Source organism: Rhinopithecus roxellana, chromosome 8, assembly GCF_007565055.1.
Source record: "Rhinopithecus roxellana isolate Shanxi Qingling chromosome 8, ASM756505v1, whole genome shotgun sequence".
NCBI lineage: Eukaryota > Metazoa > Chordata > Mammalia > Primates > Cercopithecidae > Rhinopithecus > Rhinopithecus roxellana.
Genome location: NC_044556.1, coordinates 84,883,124 through 84,903,942, shown reverse-complemented (window position 1 = coordinate 84,903,942; position 20,819 = coordinate 84,883,124). Strand labels below are relative to the sequence as shown.

The window sequence follows — 20,819 nt, the reverse complement described above, 5'->3', positions numbered from 1 at the left end:
AGGCTGAGAAGTCCAAGATCAAGGTGCCACCTGCAGGTTCACTGCCTGGTGAGGGTCCAGTCTCTGCTTTCAAGATAGCACCTTGTTGCTGTGTCCTCCAGAGAGGATGAAAGTTGTGTCCCCACAGGGGAATGGAAGAAAACTCACTCACTCCCTGAAGCCCTTGTGTAATGGCCCTAATCCCTTCCATGAGGCCTCTGCCCTCACGACTTAACCACCTCCTAAAGGCCTCACCTCTTAATACTGTCACACTGGCAATTAGGTTTCAACATATAATTTTGGGGGAACATATTCAAACCATAGAAGCTCCTCCCTTCAGGGAACCCTTTTAATCAGCCCTTCCCTAGGACTGGCGAGTATTGTTGGATGTTTTGCCAGACTGGCCTCAATGACCTCAAACACTTACCACTCCACTTTCCTATTCTTCAGCTTATTCCCTACTCCTTCTGGTATGATATCATCTTTAGCCTGGATTATTTTTTAAGTTTTCTCCAAGCCGTTCTTTGCCTTAATTCTAGTACCTCCAGAAATCTACCTTGACCTTGAGGATTATTTTGAAGACCACACCTTCTGTCATTAACCCACACACCTAACCATTTGAGTGCACAAAAAAGAAGTAATTTAATTAATACATTTGCTTAATACTATCCATATTATATCTTACATGTTGGCCTAAGTTATCTTCAGCTTTCGTCTTTAATACATAGTACTTTGCACTGAAACAGTCAATATTTTTCTTATGATGTTTGTGGGAACAAAGATATGATTCAATACAATCACGTTACAACATCCAAATTGAACGAAGATGCTTCACTGTTTCTTTGGGACTGAAACTAACATTAAGGCTCTGCTGCTGGTTATTGACATACAGATCAGGTTTGTAGCCATTGGCTGACTAGCATTACAAATTTAAGTCTCAGGGCAGTATATTTCGGTGTACTATTTTCACATTTATGACTCAAAAACAGGAACAAAATCACCTCTTCTTGTCCAAAAGATGTTTTGAAGAGTAGTGAATGGAAAAAAATTCCATCTATAATCTGATTTTGTTCACCAGTCTTATGACTTGAATATAAGCTTAGAGATGCCTAACTTAAAAAATAACTACAGCTTTGCTTATATTCACAATCTGGTAATTATTCCATGTTTCAGTAATTATTCATGTTTCAGGTTTGATACATGATAAGGAATTTTGCCATCTTTCCCAATGTTTTAGCCTGGATGGCTTAGATTCTTAGTCAACTAAATTATAATAATCTACTAGTCTGAAACTGTAATAAAACAATCATCTCATTACAAGAGTTACCTTTCTTTTTGAAATTACTTTTCTTTTTTGGGCCTTGTGGGAAAAGCTGTTAAGAGCTCTTCTGCAATTGTATAAATCTATACTTTGGGCTTAGATATTGAGGCAGTAGCAATTACTTCATCATTTATAGATTACACGTACCTTTAAAGATAGGCACCTTATTTCCTAAAGCAAGTAAATTAATTTTTTTTCCACTGAATGCCTTTTATCAGCAGGGGATCTTTTTTCCCCCTGAGCACTTGAATGAGTTCCCTTTTTCTTCTGAGTTGGGGTATTACCATTTTATGGATAAATGAAGACAGAGACTGGATGAACAGATATAACAGAGTCAGAATCAGAACTTAGAACTCTCAAACTCTGAGTTAATGAAAAATTTTCCAATAATTGTCTACGATTAGGGAAAGGTAAGCTTGCAGCCTTTCAGCTCCAGATATATCAAGGGTAGAACCTCTGGGAAGTTCTTTTCTGATTTGTATAGAAATTACCCAGCACCCAAGTTTCCTGACCATAACCTGTTGATCTTCAAACATTTAAGAACCAAATGGTGTGCCCTAAGCATTCTGCTGTTATCAGGAGGGTGAATGGATGTGTGTGTTGGTGTGTGGATGGAGAGAGGTGTAAACCAAAAATAAAATTCTAAGCCCCTCACCCCCCTTCCCAGGCAACCATCTGAATGGACTAATTTCTGAAGCAGGACTCTTGTAAAATTTATTCTGAAAGACTGGTCCAGGCCATGAGGGGAAGTGAGGGTGGGATGCACCCCATTATATATCAACATGGACTTTAAGTCTGATAAGAAACATTTTACAACCTATTCTCTCTGAACCTGCTGCCTGGAGACTTCATCTGCATAATAAAACCTTGGTCCCCACAAGCTCTTAACCCAGTCATCCCTTTCTTTGATCTCAAGTCTTTAGACAAACTCAACGGTCAACCAGAAAATGTTTAAATTTACCTATAGCCAGAAAGCCCACCCCCTCCTTAGGGTTGTCCAGCCTTTCTGGACAAAACTAATGTATTTCTTAAATGTATTTGATTGATGTCTCATGCCTCCCTAAAATGTATAAAACCAAGCTGGACGCCAACCACCTTGAGCACGTTCTGAGGACCTCCTGAGGGCTGTGTCACAGGCCGTAGTCACTCATATTTGGCTCAGAATAAATATCTTCAAATATTTTACAGAGTTTGACTCTTTTCATCAACAGACGTTACAGAAAATCCTCCCCTACATAAGACTATCAAATGTACGTGATGCCAGTTGTAACACTGGTGTGAAAAGCTGGACTGGGGGGTATGTGCCTGCATGTAAGTGGAAGCGCCCGAAGATATTTCTCTTCACAGCTCATTGAGTACAGCTGACCTGCTAGCTAGGGTCTGACACCTGGTGATTTCAGAGCTGCCCTGAAAACAATTACATGAACATGCCCCTGCTACTTAGTATACTATTAGGCCTGGAGTGTGAAGTAGACCTCCAAACCCCATTCAATCAGGTAACGGAGAAAAATGATAGCCCAGCATTCCCTAGTGCTCATAATGTATTATTCCATTATAATTATTTCACTTTTTATCCCTCCTCTCACAGATAAGAAAAAGCTCTACTTCTTTAGGGTTCTTGGACATAGACTCTCCACAGTTCATCTGGGGTTGTTCATCTCCACTTCTTTTTGTATCCCAAGGCAACTTTCCTGCAGTTTCCCTAACACGAATATTCTCCGGACTAGGCACTGGGTGGCTTGCCCCGCCCCCCAGTCGTCTCCCGGGATGCGCGCTGCTGCCAGCTACCTGGTGCCTGCCAAAGTTAGGGGAGCCGGGAGAGGAGGCGTCGCCTCCTCCACGCTCCTCCGGCCCCAATCTAGCTATTTGCACTCGGCTCTGGCTCTTTTCTGCCCAGCTGCGGCTGTTTCAGAAGCGCTGGGCTGGCAGTCCTGGCCTCGGAAGGGGCCGTGAGGGACCGGGGGGATCGGCCGAGGCATGTGGGGCGGGTGGGCTGCGCGCGGCTGGCACGGCGCGGGGACCCAGCGCGCCAGGCGGGAAAGGGGGAGGTGGCGGGGGAATCCAAGCTCCGGAGTGGCGGCGGGCGCGTAGCGAGCCCCAGGACGCCCGGCCAGGGGATTGGCCTCTGTACCGCTGCTCAGGGCGCGTCCCTTGTCGCCTCTGGCGTCGACTCAGGTCTCCTCCTCCGAGCAGCCCTCAGTGGCGCCGCCTTAGTGGTCCGGGTCGAGTCCCGGGAGAGTTAGCCTGGGGACGGTAGGGGCGTGACCAGGGCGCGGAAGTAGGTGAGCAGGAGGGCGGCGCGCGGCGGTCAGGCCGGGACAGCCGGAGGGGCAGCGACATCTGCGGGCCGGCGGGAGGCGGACGCTTCCCGGGCGGAGCAGGGCCATCCGGAGGACTCGGGCCGCGTCGAGGCTGAAGGGCCTCCCTGTCCGGTACTGTCGGCTGCCAAGCTCTGGCCCTAAGCGCTTGGCCCCGGGCCTCGGCTCGGAGCGGAAGCGTCGCCCCTGCCTGCGCCCTCTGGTTGGTCCTAGCGCAGAAGACCCGGCGAGGTCCGCGAATTTTGGCTTAGGGTTTGTCAAGTCACCTCGAGCGACTCGGAGAGAACCCGGGTTTCCCACTAGGGACGGTGATCGCAGTCTCTTTCCTTTAGAAAGTTACTCCGACACTTTTGATCATCAGTCCATATTAAGGAGGAAAAATAGCGTGGTTTGCCCCCGGGTGAGGGAGTGTTGGAGGATCCCGTCCAGTGGGAAGAGCCAGTTTTAGCGGAGCGGCGCGTCCAGTCCGCTGACGCTTCAGCCTGGTAAAGGGTTAACTGCATCCTGCCGGTTCGGTTTACAAGTAAATAGAGAGCAGCTGCTCAGCGCGGCCCCGGCTGGCTCTTTTTAAGTTTTTGATTGGTTGCCAATGACATCACCGCCCGTGTTATAACACCGAGGACCCAGAGCAGCGTCGGATAAACCCTCCTAAAAGAGATGAGGCCACGCCTTCTTCCCCGCCCCCTAGGCTGCCCATTGGTCGTGGGGCTTTGTGAGGTAGCGGTCGGCTTTGTCCGGATTCTTATTGGTCCAACGCGCCGTCCGTCGGTGAAGAGTCCGCCCCCTCAGAACCTTACATTTACAGTGTAGCAAAAGAGAAAGTAACTATGTTGCTGCTGGAGATCAATGAAGCCAAGTGAATGGGGGTTGAATGTGAGAGTCCATAGCTGAAGCGGAGCGCCAGATGGTGGAGGACTACACTTATTTATGAAGTAAGTGGAAGTCACCGCGACTACTCCTGAGAGCCCGGGACTGGAGGTGGAGGATTGTAAGGCGGTGCTTGCCTGAGTGTGAGTGTGTGTGTTTGTGTGTGTGTATGTGTGTGAGAGAGAAACAGAGACAGACAGAAAGAGAGAGATGCGATGCTGATGGAGGAGCTACAGCAGGTAGGGTTATAAGGTTCCGGCTGTTGGCTCCTGCTGCCCTGTGCATTTACTCTCTCTGCAGTCTACTTGGATTTGGGGCGAAGAAAAAATGAGCTTTGTTGGGATGCTTTGCGGCAGTTTTAAATGCCCGAGATTCATTAGTGCGCTGTGTGCCGAAGAGTGAAGGGGGGTGGGGGGGACGGTGGGATGTTAAGTGCTCCAGGAGTGGGGAAGAAGCATTCTCTAACCACTTAATTTTCTCTCCAGCTCTTGCCTAGTGGTGGAAGGGAGAGGGGATAGCTCAGTATTTCTCCGGGAGATTTTCTGGGCCAGACTGAATGGTTTCACGGGCAGTATATACGCCCGACCCTCTGCTGCAGGGATGCAGATCTCTCTATACACTCCGTGCGTGCGTGTGTGAGCCGCGCACTCTGTGTGGAGGTGTGGGTCCCAGCGTGTGTCTCTGAACACGCTTATGCGTCCCTCTCAAAAGAAATGGTCTGTTGATCCTGGACGTGTCCTACCAGGTAACACCATAGCGAAGACTTTCAGCGCTTGGACCAACCGGCAAACAGTTATAGCTTCTGGAATAGTACTCGCTCTTCAGAAAAAAATACTACGCAAGGGAAGGGGGTTGGCTTCTTCGCTCCCATCCAAAGGTGGGTGAGAGAAACCCGAGTCGTTGGAGATCTGCCGACGTGATGGGTGCGTGCCCCCTTGTGCGCGCGTGAGTGTGGATTCCGCCTGTGACACTTTGGTTCTGTGTCAGAGAATGGTGACGGTCGTGTGTAGACGGATGAGAATGGTGACGGTCGTGTGTAGACGAATGATAGATGGCATTTTTCCAGACAGCTCTTAAAGTTCGTTTAGGTGAGCGACTCTTGGCGCGGGGTTTGGTGTCTTTGCTGTGTGCGTGTCTAATAGAAGAAGAACAGTTAGCAAGCCTGGGTTGTGGAGTGTCCCTGTGCCTGCAAGAGGAAGGAGCCGTCTTTTTGCAGACAATATTTGAAATCAGAGATAGATCCAGTGGGCAACAATTCACTGCCCCTTTCAACGGGTACAGGCTAATTGGGAGGTCCTCTTTACGGAGTCAGTACTCTTGAAGAGGGGATATCTGTATGGGATTGAAACCTTATACAACGTGGCTGCCTCCCATTGAGAGAAGCTCTGGGATGCACAGCCTGTGCCAGGCAGGGAGATGAAGAGGGAGGTGAGCTCAAGTTGTCCTTTCCAGGCAGGAATGAGGGTAGGGGTAGGTGGGAGAGCAAAGGGTGATGGATCTGCCAGGGTTGGGGTTTCCAGGTTTCCAGATCTGGCTCCACGGCTTGAGATTTCGTTTTAGGACACCCGTTAGTAGTGAAAAGGGGAAATGCAGATTAATTTATAAGAAGCCAAAAGACAACATGTGAGGTTTTAATATGACTATGTTGTGCGTTTCAAAGGACCCCAATAGGATGGAAGGCAAGAATAGCTCCAAGTTAAAGAGATTCACTTAAGGGGATTTGCAGAAAGTTGACATCCACTCTGATGTATATTTAGCTGCTGTACATTTCTGTGAACCATGCCAGTGCTCCTGGTTGCCCCTTTGCCTTTGCAGTGAGTGAGGGAATTAAATGGCAAGCATGCAAGGGTGGACAAATGGGTCTTTCTCAGATGTTTGCAGTGTACTTCTGCTCAAGAGCTGAGGTTCAGAATAGATGCCTCTTAAGAGCCTCCCTTCTGTCTTCAGCTTTTCTAATTATTTGTGCTTATACTTTCTCTACAGCTGAACTTTTATGTAGATCCAGGAAATATTCATTAACATTTACAACATTACATCCAAATTTAACCTTAGATTTAGCAACCAAATTGATTGGGGCCCTCAGGTTTGCATCCTCTTTGAATACATAAAACTGAGTTTCAAGTTTTGATAGTGGTATGATAAAGGGCAATTAGGAAGACTTTGCTCAGAGGGATGCAAAGGCCTTTCCTAGGGATTGGATGAGACTGCCTTTTGTGTCACGTGACTTTATCCTTTCTTTCTCCCTTCCCCGTTCTTTACAGACTGTCTTGAGTTCTTCTTGAATTGCCAGTTTTCAGCCTCCTCATGCCTCCATCTCCTTTAGACGACAGGGTAGTAGTGGCACTATCTAGGCCCGTCCGACCTCAGGATCTCAACCTTTGTTTAGACTCTAGCTACCTTGGCTCTGCCACCCCAGGCAGTAACAGCCACCCTCCTGTCATCGCCACCACCGTTGTGTCCCTCAAGGCTGCGAATCTGACGTATATGCCCTCATCCAGCGGCTCTGCCCGCTCCCTGAATTGTGGATGCAGCAGTGCCAGCTGCTGCACTGTGGCAACCTACGACAAGGACAATCAGGCCCAAACCCAAGCCATTGCTGCTGGCACCACCACCACTGCCATCGGAACCTCTACCACCTGCCCTGCTAACCAGATGGTCAACAATAATGAGAATACAGGCTCTTTAAGTCCATCAGGTGGGGTGGGCAGCCCTGTGTCAGGGACCCCCAAGCAGCTAGCCAGCATCAAAATAATCTACCCCAATGACTTGGCAAAGAAGATGACCAAATGCAGCAAGAGTCACCTGCCGAGTCAGGGCCCTGTCATCATTGACTGCAGGCCCTTCATGGAGTACAACAAGAGTCACATCCAAGGAGCTGTCCACATTAACTGTGCCGATAAGATCAGCCGGCGGAGACTGCAGCAGGGCAAGATCACTGTCCTAGACTTGATTTCCTGTAGGGAAGGCAAGGACTCTTTCAAGAGGATCTTTTCCAAAGAAATTATAGTTTATGATGAGAATACCAATGAGCCAAGCCGAGTGATGCCCTCCCAGCCACTTCACATAGTCCTCGAGTCCCTGAAGAGAGAAGGCAAAGAACCTCTGGTGTTGAAAGGTAATGCCCCTGCTCCCTTCCCAAGCACAGTCCTGATTAGCCGGGTTCACTTTGGGTTTTCTCATAGAAGTGACAGCATTCTCCTTACCCTGGCTACCAAAGACCAAAATAGACTTTATTCTTGTCTTCCCTTCTATGCTCTTTATTATGTTGGTTTAGTAAGAAAAACCCAGCAGCACTGAACTGGAAGCCAGAAGATCTGGGTTCTACCCTTAATTCGGCTTCTAATTTGCATTGTGCAAGTCATTTCACCTCTCTGGGACTGTTTTCTCATCTTTCTAAAAAGGGGCTTTATACACACCAGATGGTATCTCAAGTCATGCCTGGTCTGCTAGCTCTATTCCAATCAATCACTAGTTGGAAAGTTATTGTCTCTCAGACTTAACCAATGTTGATGGAACAGAGGAAGGAGCAACTATGGTGAACTACAAGTAAACCTACAGGTACCAGTTCTTTTTGTGGGAAATTCTTTCTCTTTTTCACCTTTCTGACCAGCTTGACTTTTATGTGGTTTATAAAGTGACCTTGAAGAAGGGCAGAGCTTCTTATTCTAAGGTTCCATATAAGGTATAAGTTCACCAATTACATCCATTCCTCTGCCAAGGCTCCAAGGGAACAGAGACGTTTTTATGAAACACTCCCCAACCCATTGTTTTTTCTGGCCTCACCTGACAACAGTTGGCATCATGGCTCCTCCCAAGATGGAGTAATGGGTCACTTGCCCCAGTATACTGAATGCAGAATAACTGAGATTAGTGGAACTAAGCTCCGGCAGAAGGAAGTATTCACCCACTCTTCTCGGAGCACCATCCATACCGTGTTGCCTAACCTTCCCAAGTAGCCTGCATCCTGTGTCCAGCCTAGTTGCACCTCTTTGCCCTCAGATACTGACTTTTGGGGCACCGTACATCACTCTCATTCGGCATCTTTTACCTGGTGGTGGTAGTGAGAGATAGTCATCTTCTTCTCTCCTCTTGTGTTGTGAGCCAAGGTACACAGTTTCTGGGTCACATCTCCAACCAGTCTCCTAAAGTGTGTTGACCAAAAGTGTTGCTGAGTTTGAACACATTGCATATTTAAATTGCAATAGGCTATGTGGGTGAGCAAGTTAGTTATTTTGTCTCTACGGGACAGCTTTGCCATTCTCCTTCTTGTCTTCCCAGTGAGGCTTTCTGCCTTTTGTTAAGCAGCGTTCTGGGAACTATAGTTCTGAATTTCATTGACACAATCTCCTCTTCCCACCCTCTACTCTCCTCAAACTTGTCCTCATGGGGCTCCCCTACCATAAAGGCACATCTCTCCTTAGAGCTGGTGGGCTTTGCTGGGAAGGAGAACATGATGGAATTGTATGTAGAGAGTTCCAGAAGCTTCTAGGCGTTTCCTGGTGGTGGTGGTTGTGGTGGTGGGTTTTCTTGGGGTCACAAATATGTTCAGATTTCCTCTGCGTAGCTCTATATTTTATTGTTTCTGTATTCTTGTTTGGTTGACTTTGAGTGATTCCCAAGATATTTACCCTGCTATTGTCTTACCATAATCTTGGTGTGTCTGGCCTCTTACAAATGAGAAAATCCTACCTAGGAATTTCCCATTTGTAATAGTTTGTCTTGGGGAGAAAAGAGGAGGATAGCTAACGATCTTGATGATCTCCTCTTTGCTCATGTAGAGCAGGTGTTCACAATTAAAAGCAAATCTTTTGCGTCTGCATGATCTGAGGAAAGGAAACAACGTGGATCAAGATGACCCTAGACCTCCTAATCATGACCCTAGACCTTCTAATCATAAGGATGATTAGAAGGAGTTGTGGACCCTACTCTCTATTTTGCAGCGGGTGGAGTTGTGGATAGGGGTGACCCGTCAGTCACTGAAAAGTGAATCTCCTGGGTGCTACTGGTGAAAGTGGGGTGCCTCTCTCCCTTTCCTGTGGATGCAGCTGAGATTCCAGACAGCCTGGGCTTGTTCTTCAGTGTCAGAGAGTAAGATTGCCTCAATGGGGCGGGGCCGGACACACTGCTGACCTCACCACTGGGCGCCCTGGGCAGCCACTGCGAGGCCTCGTCATTTTTGAGTTGGTGAGACACCGCGTTGGTCGACTTGGAAGACGCTCTGGTGGTAGAGGTTAGATTATTTGTAGTTTCGGGGGCCTTTTCTTCAAATATCTGGGAATTTCATTGAAAATATGTAGTTCAGGAGTGAAGGGGTCTATATTCTACTTTATAATTATCATTGTCATTTTGGTATCTTTTGGGAGAATGGCCTAAAATTGGGACCAAGATGGAAAAGAAGGGAAAGGAATGGGTCAGTATTAGAATGTCCTTCATAATCCTTTCAACTCGGTAAACCAGTGATTAATACCATAGCACCATTGTGGTGAAAGGCGGGGTGGGCATTCCCCAAAGGTATGACCAGCAGACTTCTCCCAAATTCTTGAGTGGGTCAGGCAAGAATTCTGGTCTGGCTTCTCCTCTCAGATTTATTTGAGTAATCCCCTCCCTTGGTGATAAGATTGTATTTCAGCAACAGTGGTAGTGGTACCATTTTGGAAGGAGTAATTTTTGTAGGGAAGTTGCTGGGAGGGGGGCATAGTTAGAACATAAGGAGGAAACTTCTAAGCGCTTGTTAGTTTATTTTCAGAGATTTCAGTACAATCTTGGCTAATTTATGGCTGGCCCATCTGATGCTCTGGTTTATGTTTGTAAACACTGGTTGCTACCCTCCCTGTCCAAGCTCCTTGTCCCCCTGTCTCCATGCCATGCTCTCCATTTTTGGTGCTGTCTGTCAAGTAGAGCGGCTGCTACCTTGCCATTTTAGTAATGCTGTGTCAGGCTGGGAAGAAACCGATCAGAGGCATGGCAGCCCCTGGGATTAAGTTACTGTTCTAATTTACGGTGCCCTCCCTGTTGTGACCTATGTTAGAATCCATGTTTTAGTCTCATCTTCTGAAGAATAAATGGCATCAGACCTGTGCTTCCCTTCAACTTGGTGAAAATGATCCAGATGAATAAATATTTAGGGATTTGTGAGGTCTTTGAAAGAATTATATTCTGTTTTACTCAAAGCTGATTTTTAATCAACTAAAACTTGCTTTCTAGTCAAACTGAATAAGAAAGCTAAACAATTTTTAAAATTCTTTTAACAATTTTAAACAATTCTTAAAAATAAGAAAGCTAGACCATCCATAATGAGAGCTATCGTTTTTGCTATCAAGTTTTTTGGGCTCCATTTCTTTTCAGTAAAGCTGGGTCCAGAGAAATAATTTGTCATTTACTTAGGTAGGAAAAAATAGTTTACTGCCCCTTTTTCTTAAAGACAATACATGCCTCCAAAAATGTTATTATAAACATTTTCAAGCATATAGAAAAGCAGAAAAGTGTGTAATGAACACCCATATACCTGTCAACCAGATTAAACAATTTTATTTTTCCTATTTGCTTTCTCTTTTCTGTTGAAATATTTAAAAATATAGATAATGTTTTAATGTATTTAAGTATGTTTAGTGTTTAAACTTAATGTTTCCAATTCAATAAAGCTAGAAATATTTTATAGTATACCAAGAACAACATTTTCACTCCTAAACACCTGAGTGTCATGTACCCATTTTTAAGTGCTTTTCAACCTAGAATTCCTCTGTGACTGACCAGCAGTCTGGTCTACAGAGGAGCTTCCCTCCTTGGGAGTGGGAGGGCTCCAGGTGCCTCCTTGGGGTCTGTGTCTCCCCCTTCCTCCCCTGGTATGTCAGAGCCCATGCCTGTACTTGCTCTCTGCTATTGTAAAACAAATAATGACCAACTGCTACAATCTTTATAGGCCTGCTCTGTACCAAAGGCCTTTACTGGGGAACGAGAGAAGAAGAGGGAAATGGTTTAAGAGGATGATCCATGGGGCGGATTTGACCATGCAGTGAGTTAGGCCTTTATACTGTAAAATTTCATCACTTCTTAGAATTGAGCACCATAGATTGCACACTTTTCCCTAGTTGAAAAGGATTCTGAAATATACTCGTTAGCAATGTAGAGTTCTATGACAAAGTGGATGGCTAGGCTTAGAAATCAGAGACCCTGTGAAAAATACTCTGTTTCTGCCTTTTCTGGGGGATGGGGAAGGGAATAAAAGTCTCCCCTTGTCTCTCAGAGATGTTATAAGGATTTTTAAAATGATATCTGAAATAAAGACATATCTACATTCACAAACATGCTGTTATTCTGTGCCTCTGGTTAACATCCAAGGCTAAAATGTCAAACATTAGCTTTGTAGCAAATGATGGGGAAATCAAGGCAGAACTTTGGATCTAGTCAGTCTGAATGCTAGTCTTGGCTCCCCTCTTACTAGGTATGTGCCCTTGGGCAAGTTGCCCAATCCCTCAGTTCCTTAGTTACCTCATTAACCAAAAGAGATTATAACAATAGCTGTCTCCAAGTGTTAGTTTCTGAAATAAATGAATTAATGTGTGCAAAGTGTTCAGAACTTTACACACATACATGGTAAGTACTCCATAAATATGGTAAAATGTTATTGATATTGATCGAAAGGAAATGATAGTGCCAGTAAAAAGGCAAATTTTGCTCCTAAGGAGTACAAACAACAAGCTAGGTATAATAAGAGTGTGTGTTGCTATGGCCTAAAAATAACTTAGTGACTGTTAACTAATTTAAGTAGCATAGAGTTGGAGTGCCAAAGTAATTGCAAAAACATACTGGGCCAGGAGGCTGGAGTAATTTGGTATATCCCATAATTACTTGTTTTAGGGAAATTTGTAAAAACATGATAATCTGTCCAACTAAAGTCCCATAACAAAAGTATAAAACTTTTTAGCTTTGCTTTTTGTTACTTCTCATCATCTCATCAGGAGGATTTTATTTTGGAATAAGGATTGTGGACTGAATATAAAAGGGTAGATAGAAGGAGGGGTGAGCTGGTTCCTGAGCCTGGGGTTGTGATAGCTTGGAATGTGAAGGAAAAAGGAGGGAAGGAGTTGAATGGCCTGCTCCTATCTTTCAAGAAGTCCTGAAACCTCTTTCTGAACTGCTACACTGTTGGCTGTCCTCTTTCTGAGCTTTCGGGTACACTCTCCTGCTTCCTAATTTAAGTGTCGGTGAACAGATAATAGAAATGAACTCTCTCTCCCAGCCATGTTCTTGCTTCATCTGTTCCTCATTCACAATGTGCTCAGCAGAGTAAAATTTTGCTCACTCATACCTGGGTTCAAATCTAGGCCTTTCCATTGACCAACTGTATGCCTTTAGGCAAATCAGGGGATCTCTCAGAGGCCAAGTTTTCTTCATGGTAAAACAGGCACTTTGGGAGGCTGAGGCGGGTGGATCACGAGGTCAGGAGATCAAGACCATCCTGGCTAACACGGTGAAACCCCGTCTCTACTAAAAATACAAAAAAATTAGCCGGGCGTTGTGGAGGGCGCCTGTAGTCCCAGCTACTCAGCAGGCTGAGGCAGGAGAATGGCGTGAACCCAGGAGGTGGAGCTTGCAGTGAACCGAGATCGCGCCACTGCACTCCAGTCTGGGAGACACAGCGAGACTCCGTCTCAAAAAAACAAAACAAACAAACAAACAAACAAAAAAAACAAAACAAAACAGGGACAGCTCCAGCATCCTAGGATGAAATGAGGTGATGTAAAGTACCTGGCATTTGATGGCTCTCAATAAATCAAGCCTCTGGACCCTGCTCTCCTACTCTCATGCCCTAATGTAAGAACCTCTTACATTGCAGGGACCGGGGTTGTTGGAGAGGATGGGCAAGTCGTTCTAAGCACAGTGCTGTGGGAGCATGTTAAGTATGAATACTCTTGCCCTTACCAATTCAGAACATTCAGCTTGTCATGGACAAGTTCAAGAAACTCCTCTCCTGGCAGTAGTAGATATGATTTCAGATTAGAAAAAGCAAAGCAGGGGAAGGAAACTGAATAGATAAAGCACTTTGCCTAATTCTGTTTTCAAAACGTGTGTATGGGGGAAAGGAGAAGGGAGAATGGTGAATATGTACACTTTCCTACTTGGTCCTTTGGGCAAACCCATCTGGAGGTCTGACAAAATTACAGGAGCAGAAAAACTTTCCATCACATACTCCTGGTGCATACACCCTCAGGGACTAGGTGGGAGCTTTTGACCAGTAGCAAAATCTAGTTCCTTAAACCCAGCATTATCAGAAGCCAGAACCTTCAAGCCCCAGCATTGCTGAAGAGCAGTTTGGGCATGAATGTGTGATATATCGGAGTGCTTAGGCAATTTAATCCAAGTTGGTTGAAAAAGATAGACTACATACTAAGGAGAGAAATTCTAATTCCAGAAGAGGTCATCTCACCTTTGTGGAACCAAAGAATCCCAGCTTTGAAAAGAGCAAGTAACTTTAGAGGGCCCCTAATCCAGTAGTTTTCACTGCAGGCTGTTCGTTGGTATCACCTGAAGGTGATTTATAACCTTTGATGCCCAGTTCCTGCATCCAGAAAGCCTGATTAAATTGGTCTGGGGTGCAGCCTGCACATCAAGATTTTTTTAAAGCTCCCGAAGTGATTCTAACAGGTAGCAAAGTTTGAGAACCATTGATCTAGTCAAGTATTCTCATTATGCCACTACAGGAAAGGGGCCTGGAGCGGTTTATGACCTGTCCAAGGTCACATGCATGATTGATTTTAGAGATTTGGTCCTTAATGTTAAAGTAGGTCTTGCCAGGTTCAATAGATTCAACAGTTATCAACAGATTGATGTATTTGTATGTATTATTATTTAATAACATCATAATCTAATATATAGCATAAAATATAAGATAATTAACATTTTTTAGTACTGATGCCTTTTTTCTTGAATTTTGAGATTTCAGTTCAGACCTAAAAAGACCAAAGTCTGAGGACTTTCAAAACCAGCAGTTCATGGTCTATATATTTACCTGGATATTATAATATGGACCAAATATTAATGTTGATTTAATCTCTTCATCTGGGGAACCTAGTGGTTTAAGCTGTTAATCTAGTGGTTTAAGCTGTTAACAGCTATCAAAACAGGTTTCGAAACAGGTATCAAAGAAGCCCAACCATCTTAGGCTTCTAGGGACTTTTTGGTAGGTGGTCTCCACAGATGTACCAACTTGTAGGTAGAGGAGATTGATTTGTTTGTTCCATAAATATTGTTGAATGCCTTTGGTGTGCTAGGCACTAATCTGCAGGCTGGGGAATCTGTATCACAATGCTCATTCAAATACAAGAAAGACAACATATATGGATGGGACCAGGCTTCCAGATCCTTTCTATCTCAAAAATCATGTTCATGTTTGTATTCTTCATCCTCTTCCACCACACAATCTTATTTAGGGAGTGTTCATCTTCAGGAAATTTTGTTCTGTGAAGCACATGTTTGTACTTTTTTTTTTCTGTTTTCTTTTTTAAGAAATAGCCAGCCGGGCGTGGTGGTTCACACCTGTAATCCCAGCACTTTGGGAGGTCAAGGCAGATGGATCACGAGGTCAAGAGATCGAGACCATCCTGACCAACATGGTGAAACCCTGTCTGTACTAAAAATACAAAAATTATCTGGGTGTGGTGGTGCGTTCCTGTAGTCCCAGCTACTTGGGAGGCTGAGGCAGGAGAATTGCTTGAACCTGGGAGGTGGAGGTTGCAGTGAGCCGAGATTGTGCCACTGCACTCCAGCCTGGCAACGGAGCGAGACTCCATATCAAAAAGAAAAAATAAAAAGAAATAGCCTGGCCTTTTCTAAATACGTCATGGGCCAATAGGATTTCTTTCCAATGTCTTGATCTGAAAAGAAATGATTTGCTGGTTTTTAATGAAAAAATAAATATATGTGCCCTCTCTGCCTCAAAAACTCAGGGCTGACAAGTCTCCTCTGTGTGGGAGAGTGAAACTTTGTAATTTTGACCCCCCTAATTTTGTACATGTTGCTGATAGGAATAAGGGCTTTGTTTATCTTCACTGCATACTCTCTAAGGAAAGAGGATGTGCTAAGCAAACAAGCATTGTAAACAATATTTCAGAGGCAAGGTTTTGGCCTGCTTTAAAACAAAATGTTTGCAAGTACAATTAAAAACCAGTATAAGGGACAGGGGTGGGATGAAAATGTGTCTCCAAGATTTCAAACCTGTGCTGTTTCCCCTAAATCCCCTTCGAGGAAGATTTGAATCCCTCTTCAACAAATTTTCATTGATTATGTTTCTATTATATATACTGTAGACTCTGTATTCACGAGTGTAATCATACTAATTCAGAAAAATATAGGAAGAGAAAAATGAGTATGACCTGTAGCCTGAATTTCATTATAAAAGATTTTAAAATGTACATTTTATGTTAAAATTGATGTAATCTTTTAATTATGAAGTCTTCGATTCTTTAGATGTTTTCATCCATAACCCCAGAACGAGATCTTGGCATCACTTTTTTCCAGGTTATGTGTACATCATCTATTATTACTTAAAAGTTGGAGTTACATGTAGATATATAGATATATAGAGAGATACAGATATATGTAATTTTTTATTCATTCCAGTCCCCCACCCAAGCAACATCCATATTTTATGTAACTTAAAAGAAAACTTGAGCATCTGTTTTTGGATCAGGAAATGAGCTATTCAGGCCTAGTGCTTTCATATAAGAGAAAGGCTATTACCCTACGCTCTGCCTCTGGCAAAGTAGAGAATCACTTACAGAAAGAAAAGGATTTGTGGATGCATCAAATTACCTGCATGGCCCTTAATGTTTTTTTTTTTTTTTTTTTTTTTTTTTTTTTTTTTTTTTTTTTTTGAGACGGAGTCTCGCTCTGTCACCCGGGCTGGAGTGCAGTGGCCGGATCTCAGCTCACTGCAAGCTCCGCCTCCCGGGTTTACGCCATTCTCCTGCCTCAGCCTCCCGAGTAGCTGGGACTACAGGCGCCCACCACCTCGCCCGGCTAGTTGTTTTTTTTTTTTTTTTTTTTGTATTTTTTTAGTAGAGACGGGGTTTCACCATGTTAGCCAGGATGGTCTCGATCTCCTGACCTCGTGATCCGCCTGTCTCAGCCTCCCAAAGTGCTGGGATTACAGGCTTGAGCCACCGCGCCCGGCCGCCCTTAATGTTTTATGTGTGGTAAAGGCCTACTCAGGCCGCTGCCCCCAGCCCTGGATCCCTGACTTGAATTTAATGGAACACAAAACAAAGCACAACTCTTCCTGAGTGCTTCCACAACGGGATTTTGCTTTCTTGCTTACCACTTCAGATAGGACCACCGTCAGGCATCTGCTGTCCATTGCACATATCAAGTAAACAGATTAAACTGCCTGAGCCTGGGAGTAGCATCAGGCCTGTCCTCCCTTTGAGGAGTTTAAACCTCTCGTGTTATAATGTGAACTCGACTGATCTTATTTTGTGTGCTGAGGTAAGAAGGCAGTCACCATTTTGCATCAGAGCATCACTATCCGGTTCCTTCATATCTTATATTTATTTTATGGAATAAATAATCTTACATTATTTGTATCACAGCCCTAAGCTTCACTACCATTGAGCTAAATATTACCAGCTGTTGCTACTGGCAAGAGAGAAGCAAAAAATGAAAGGAGAAAGAGGAGGGGTGGGGGAGTAGATAGAAAAGAATAACATGAGCGTAGAGGGTCTCAGGGTGACAGCAACACATCTTCTAGCTCCCAGACCTGAGTTCTGGGCTCCAGTATTGAAGACTGTGAGTCATTTTCTTCAATCATTACAGTGTTTCTTCCTGGCTTACAATAATAAGACTAGACACAAACTTCTAAGAGGGCCTTCCTTGAAGAGATAGGGGATATTTTCAATCTTTTCTTTCAATTTACATTCTTATTGAAATGCTGTATTTTTATGATAAGATTTTAAAGGAACGGATCTTATGGTTCTCATGAGGTGGTATTTTAATCTGCCAGCAGAACATCAGTTAATCACATAGAACTACTCTGGCTCTGACTAACCTATCATCCCTGAAATTAGAAAATTATTTTCCAGATAGTCTGGAAGAAAAAAAAGTTAAAAGCTCTTGAATGCTTTCTAGATGCTGAGCATTGGGCTGTCATATATATGTGTCTTATTTAGTTCTCAGAGAAGCTCTGTGAACGTCATTTTATATCCTGAGTTTTATAGGTAAGGAATCTGAGGAACAGATTAAATATTTTCTCCCTTGTTATTACTAGCAAATGAGAGAATAAGAATTGAAATCCAGTTCTTATGATTTCAAAGCCCAAGTTGTTTTCGGGCTGGCCATATCTATTTGCAAGTCTCATTCCTTATGGTGGCTTTAGTTGTGCTTTACCTCTGCAGTGCCTTAGTTATAATGCCATCTTTCTTTCCCCATTTTTCTTGTATATCCTCAAATAAAAATTCCAGTGCTAAGGTGAGTAGCTTATGCTGTGTCCTTAGAGTAGACTGGCTTCCCAGTAACCTTGCCTCAAATTATATCCCAGCTTTTGGATACTTTAAGTTTTGGTCATGACAGTTTTTTAAGGAGTAACAATTTGAGCAAAACAAACCTTTGAAACTGTGATAATTCTCTCTAACGTATATGAAGTATTTCTTACATACCACACTCAGTGCTACAAGTGTTATGTCTCGTGATCACATTCCAATTTACATATGAGGGACTGAAACTCAGGTTCAGATACCTGTTCAGAGTCACTCAGCTGGTGCCTAGTGGATCCTGGGTGTAGCTCTGGTATACTTCTGCTTAGTGTGCTTTTGATGTCTGGAAACTTAGAATTCATTCTCCTAGTAGCCTGTGGATAGAAGGATGATATTTCCTGCTTTTGCACACATTAATAAACCCACTTTCTAGAGTAGGAAGTAGATGAGTGAATGTAAAGAAAAGTACAGGTACAAAGTTGGGTATAACGAGCAAGAAAGAATCTGTGATGAGTATGATGACTACATCCTAAAGACTCTAATGCCAAAGGTGTTTGATTGTTTATGCTTTATATTCATTATCTGTCTTATTAGTGTGGATGATAATGAAAACTATAGATTGCTTTCCCTCAAGTGTGTGAAGAAAGGATCTCTAGCAGGTTATGATTGCCCTTTGGGAAGGTTAATTCTCAGGGATAAGTGAACAGATCCTATCAAACCATTTACTGTTTAGTTTCTCTCCTCTCCTTTCCTAATCTTTCTTATCTCTGTTCTTCCCTTCTACAGTCTAAGCCTACAAATATAGCTCAGGTAATCTGGGGGTGTGGCAAGGACAGACTCTGGGAAAAATAATAATGAACAATTTAAGGGACAGCAGGATGGACCCCTTGGAATCCTGTGTTGGGGCAGCATTCATGGAGGCAGAATCTGTCTTCTGACAGAGCACCCAGCTTCACACAGTGGAAGTATCTGACTGTCCTCTCAGATATCAACTATAAAGTTTCGTCACTGTCTAAGTTCATTTTATGCTGCTAAAACAGAACACCTGAGATTGAGTAATTTATAAAGAACCAAAGTTTATTTGGCTTATGGTTCTGGAAGCTGTGAAGTACAAGAGCGGGGTGCCAACATCTGGCAAGCATCAGCCCATGGTGGAAGGCATCACATGATGAGCAAGTGTGCAAGACAGTGAGAAAATGGAGGCTAAGAGTTCATCCTTTTTCTTAGGACCCACCCCTGTGATAACCCGCTCCATGGAATGGCCATGTGATTATGGCCTTAATCCACTCTTGAGAGTGGAGCCCTCATGACCTAATCACTTCTTAAAGTCCCCATCTTTTAATACTGCTACAGGGACAATTAAGTTTCCAATACATGACCTTTGGGGGACATATTCAAACCATAGCAGTCAGGCCACCCCAAACGTTCAGGTCCTCCAGTAAGAGGGGAAGGGTGGGGGACATGGGTGATCAAGGTGATAGAATTAGTGAATGGAGAACAAAATTCGGAGCATTTTTTATTCTGAAATGTAAGAGTAATCAATTTTAAGAAAGCTTAAATTCAAGGAGATTAACTTCATTGATCATAAGTTCTCACATTTACATGGCAAGGGGAGTTTTCTGAACCACAACCACCCCAGGATGACTTTAGAAATGTTGAAAAAACCACAGAATTATAGTCCATTGCACAGCAAGCATTCACTTACTCGATGTTGAATTAAAAAAGAAAGGAAGGACATTTTTCAAGGAACATGGTGTCGCAGAATTGTGAGAGATGTTATCAAGCATTTGATCTAAACATTCCATTTTACAGACATGGAAACTGATTACTTATCCAAGAGAATATAAGTAGCTAGTAGCAGTACTGGCATAGGATTCATGTTTCCTAACACTCAGTTTAGAATGTTTAAAAGCCCAACCAGTATATAATCCTTTGGATTAGTATCTAAGTTGTTGTTAAATAAGCAAATCTTGTGGGTGCAAGTATTCAGCCAGGTCATTCCATAATTTTTCTCATTACCTTTCTTATGAGAGTATTTAGTGACTGATTGAATGAGCTGGCTGATGCTCCCTTATATTTGTATTCAGCCTTCCTATAAGGAGTTTATATATTTTCTACTGAAGGGAGTATAGTTTGGAGGTTAAGAGCACAGATTCTGGAACCAGGCTGCTGAGTTTGAATTCTGATTTTGCCAATTATTATAATTTTGAACTTGGACAAGTTCACTTTTCTGTGCCTCCGTTTGCTTGTCTATAAAATGGGGAGGGTAATGGCTCTTTTCTCATGTGCTCAATTGAGAATTAGGTAAGATATGTATAAGTGCTTTAGACAATAACTAATGCATACTAGCTAACATTTATTAAAAATTAACCATAATAATATTGAATATCTACAATAATAATTCATAATCTGCTTATATTCAACTGACATATGAGTGGTATAGTTCAGTAAAATGCTTTGATGTCACCACTAATGCAGTACAAGTAGGAAATACTTTTCTGGTGCATAGTAGATCTTTTTGTTTAAAAGTTTGGAAAAACCCAACGTTTCTTGTGGGGTGGATAGATAACTACGTAGGTTTTTTTTTTTGTTTCCCCCTGAAATAGTGCTGTGCTGAAAAATTATATACTATTTCTCTGTAAGGAAATCTTATAAAAGTCTTAGCAGAAACACTTTATGTATACTTATTGTTAAGATATTAAGAACATTTTAGAAAGAAAAACATGATATTACTAATCCCACCCTGACTGGCCTAGTTTCATTTTTATGTTTCTTTTTGTTCTTTACCCATATATGTGCATGTTTTGCAGGCTTTCTCATATAGAAACTGAAATTCATTTTCACTTTATATTGCATGTACTTCTGCTT

General features: G+C 43.3%; 1 protein-coding gene across 2 annotated transcripts in view; it reads left to right on the top strand.

Moving 5' to 3' along the window:
* The first annotated feature begins 3,618 nt into the window (after window positions 1-3,618).
* The window catches only part of DUSP10 (dual specificity phosphatase 10), a 41,891-nt gene continuing 24,690 nt past the window's right edge, over window positions 3,619-20,819 (top strand). The window contains exons 1-2 of one of the 2 annotated variants that reach the window (XM_010365707.2): window positions 3,619-4,550; window positions 6,747-7,600. In XM_010365707.2, the coding sequence (XP_010364009.1) occupies window positions 6,790-7,600 (811 nt within the window). In that variant the 5' untranslated portion in view covers window positions 3,619-4,550; window positions 6,747-6,789. The other variant, XM_030936737.1, reaches the window with a different exon arrangement.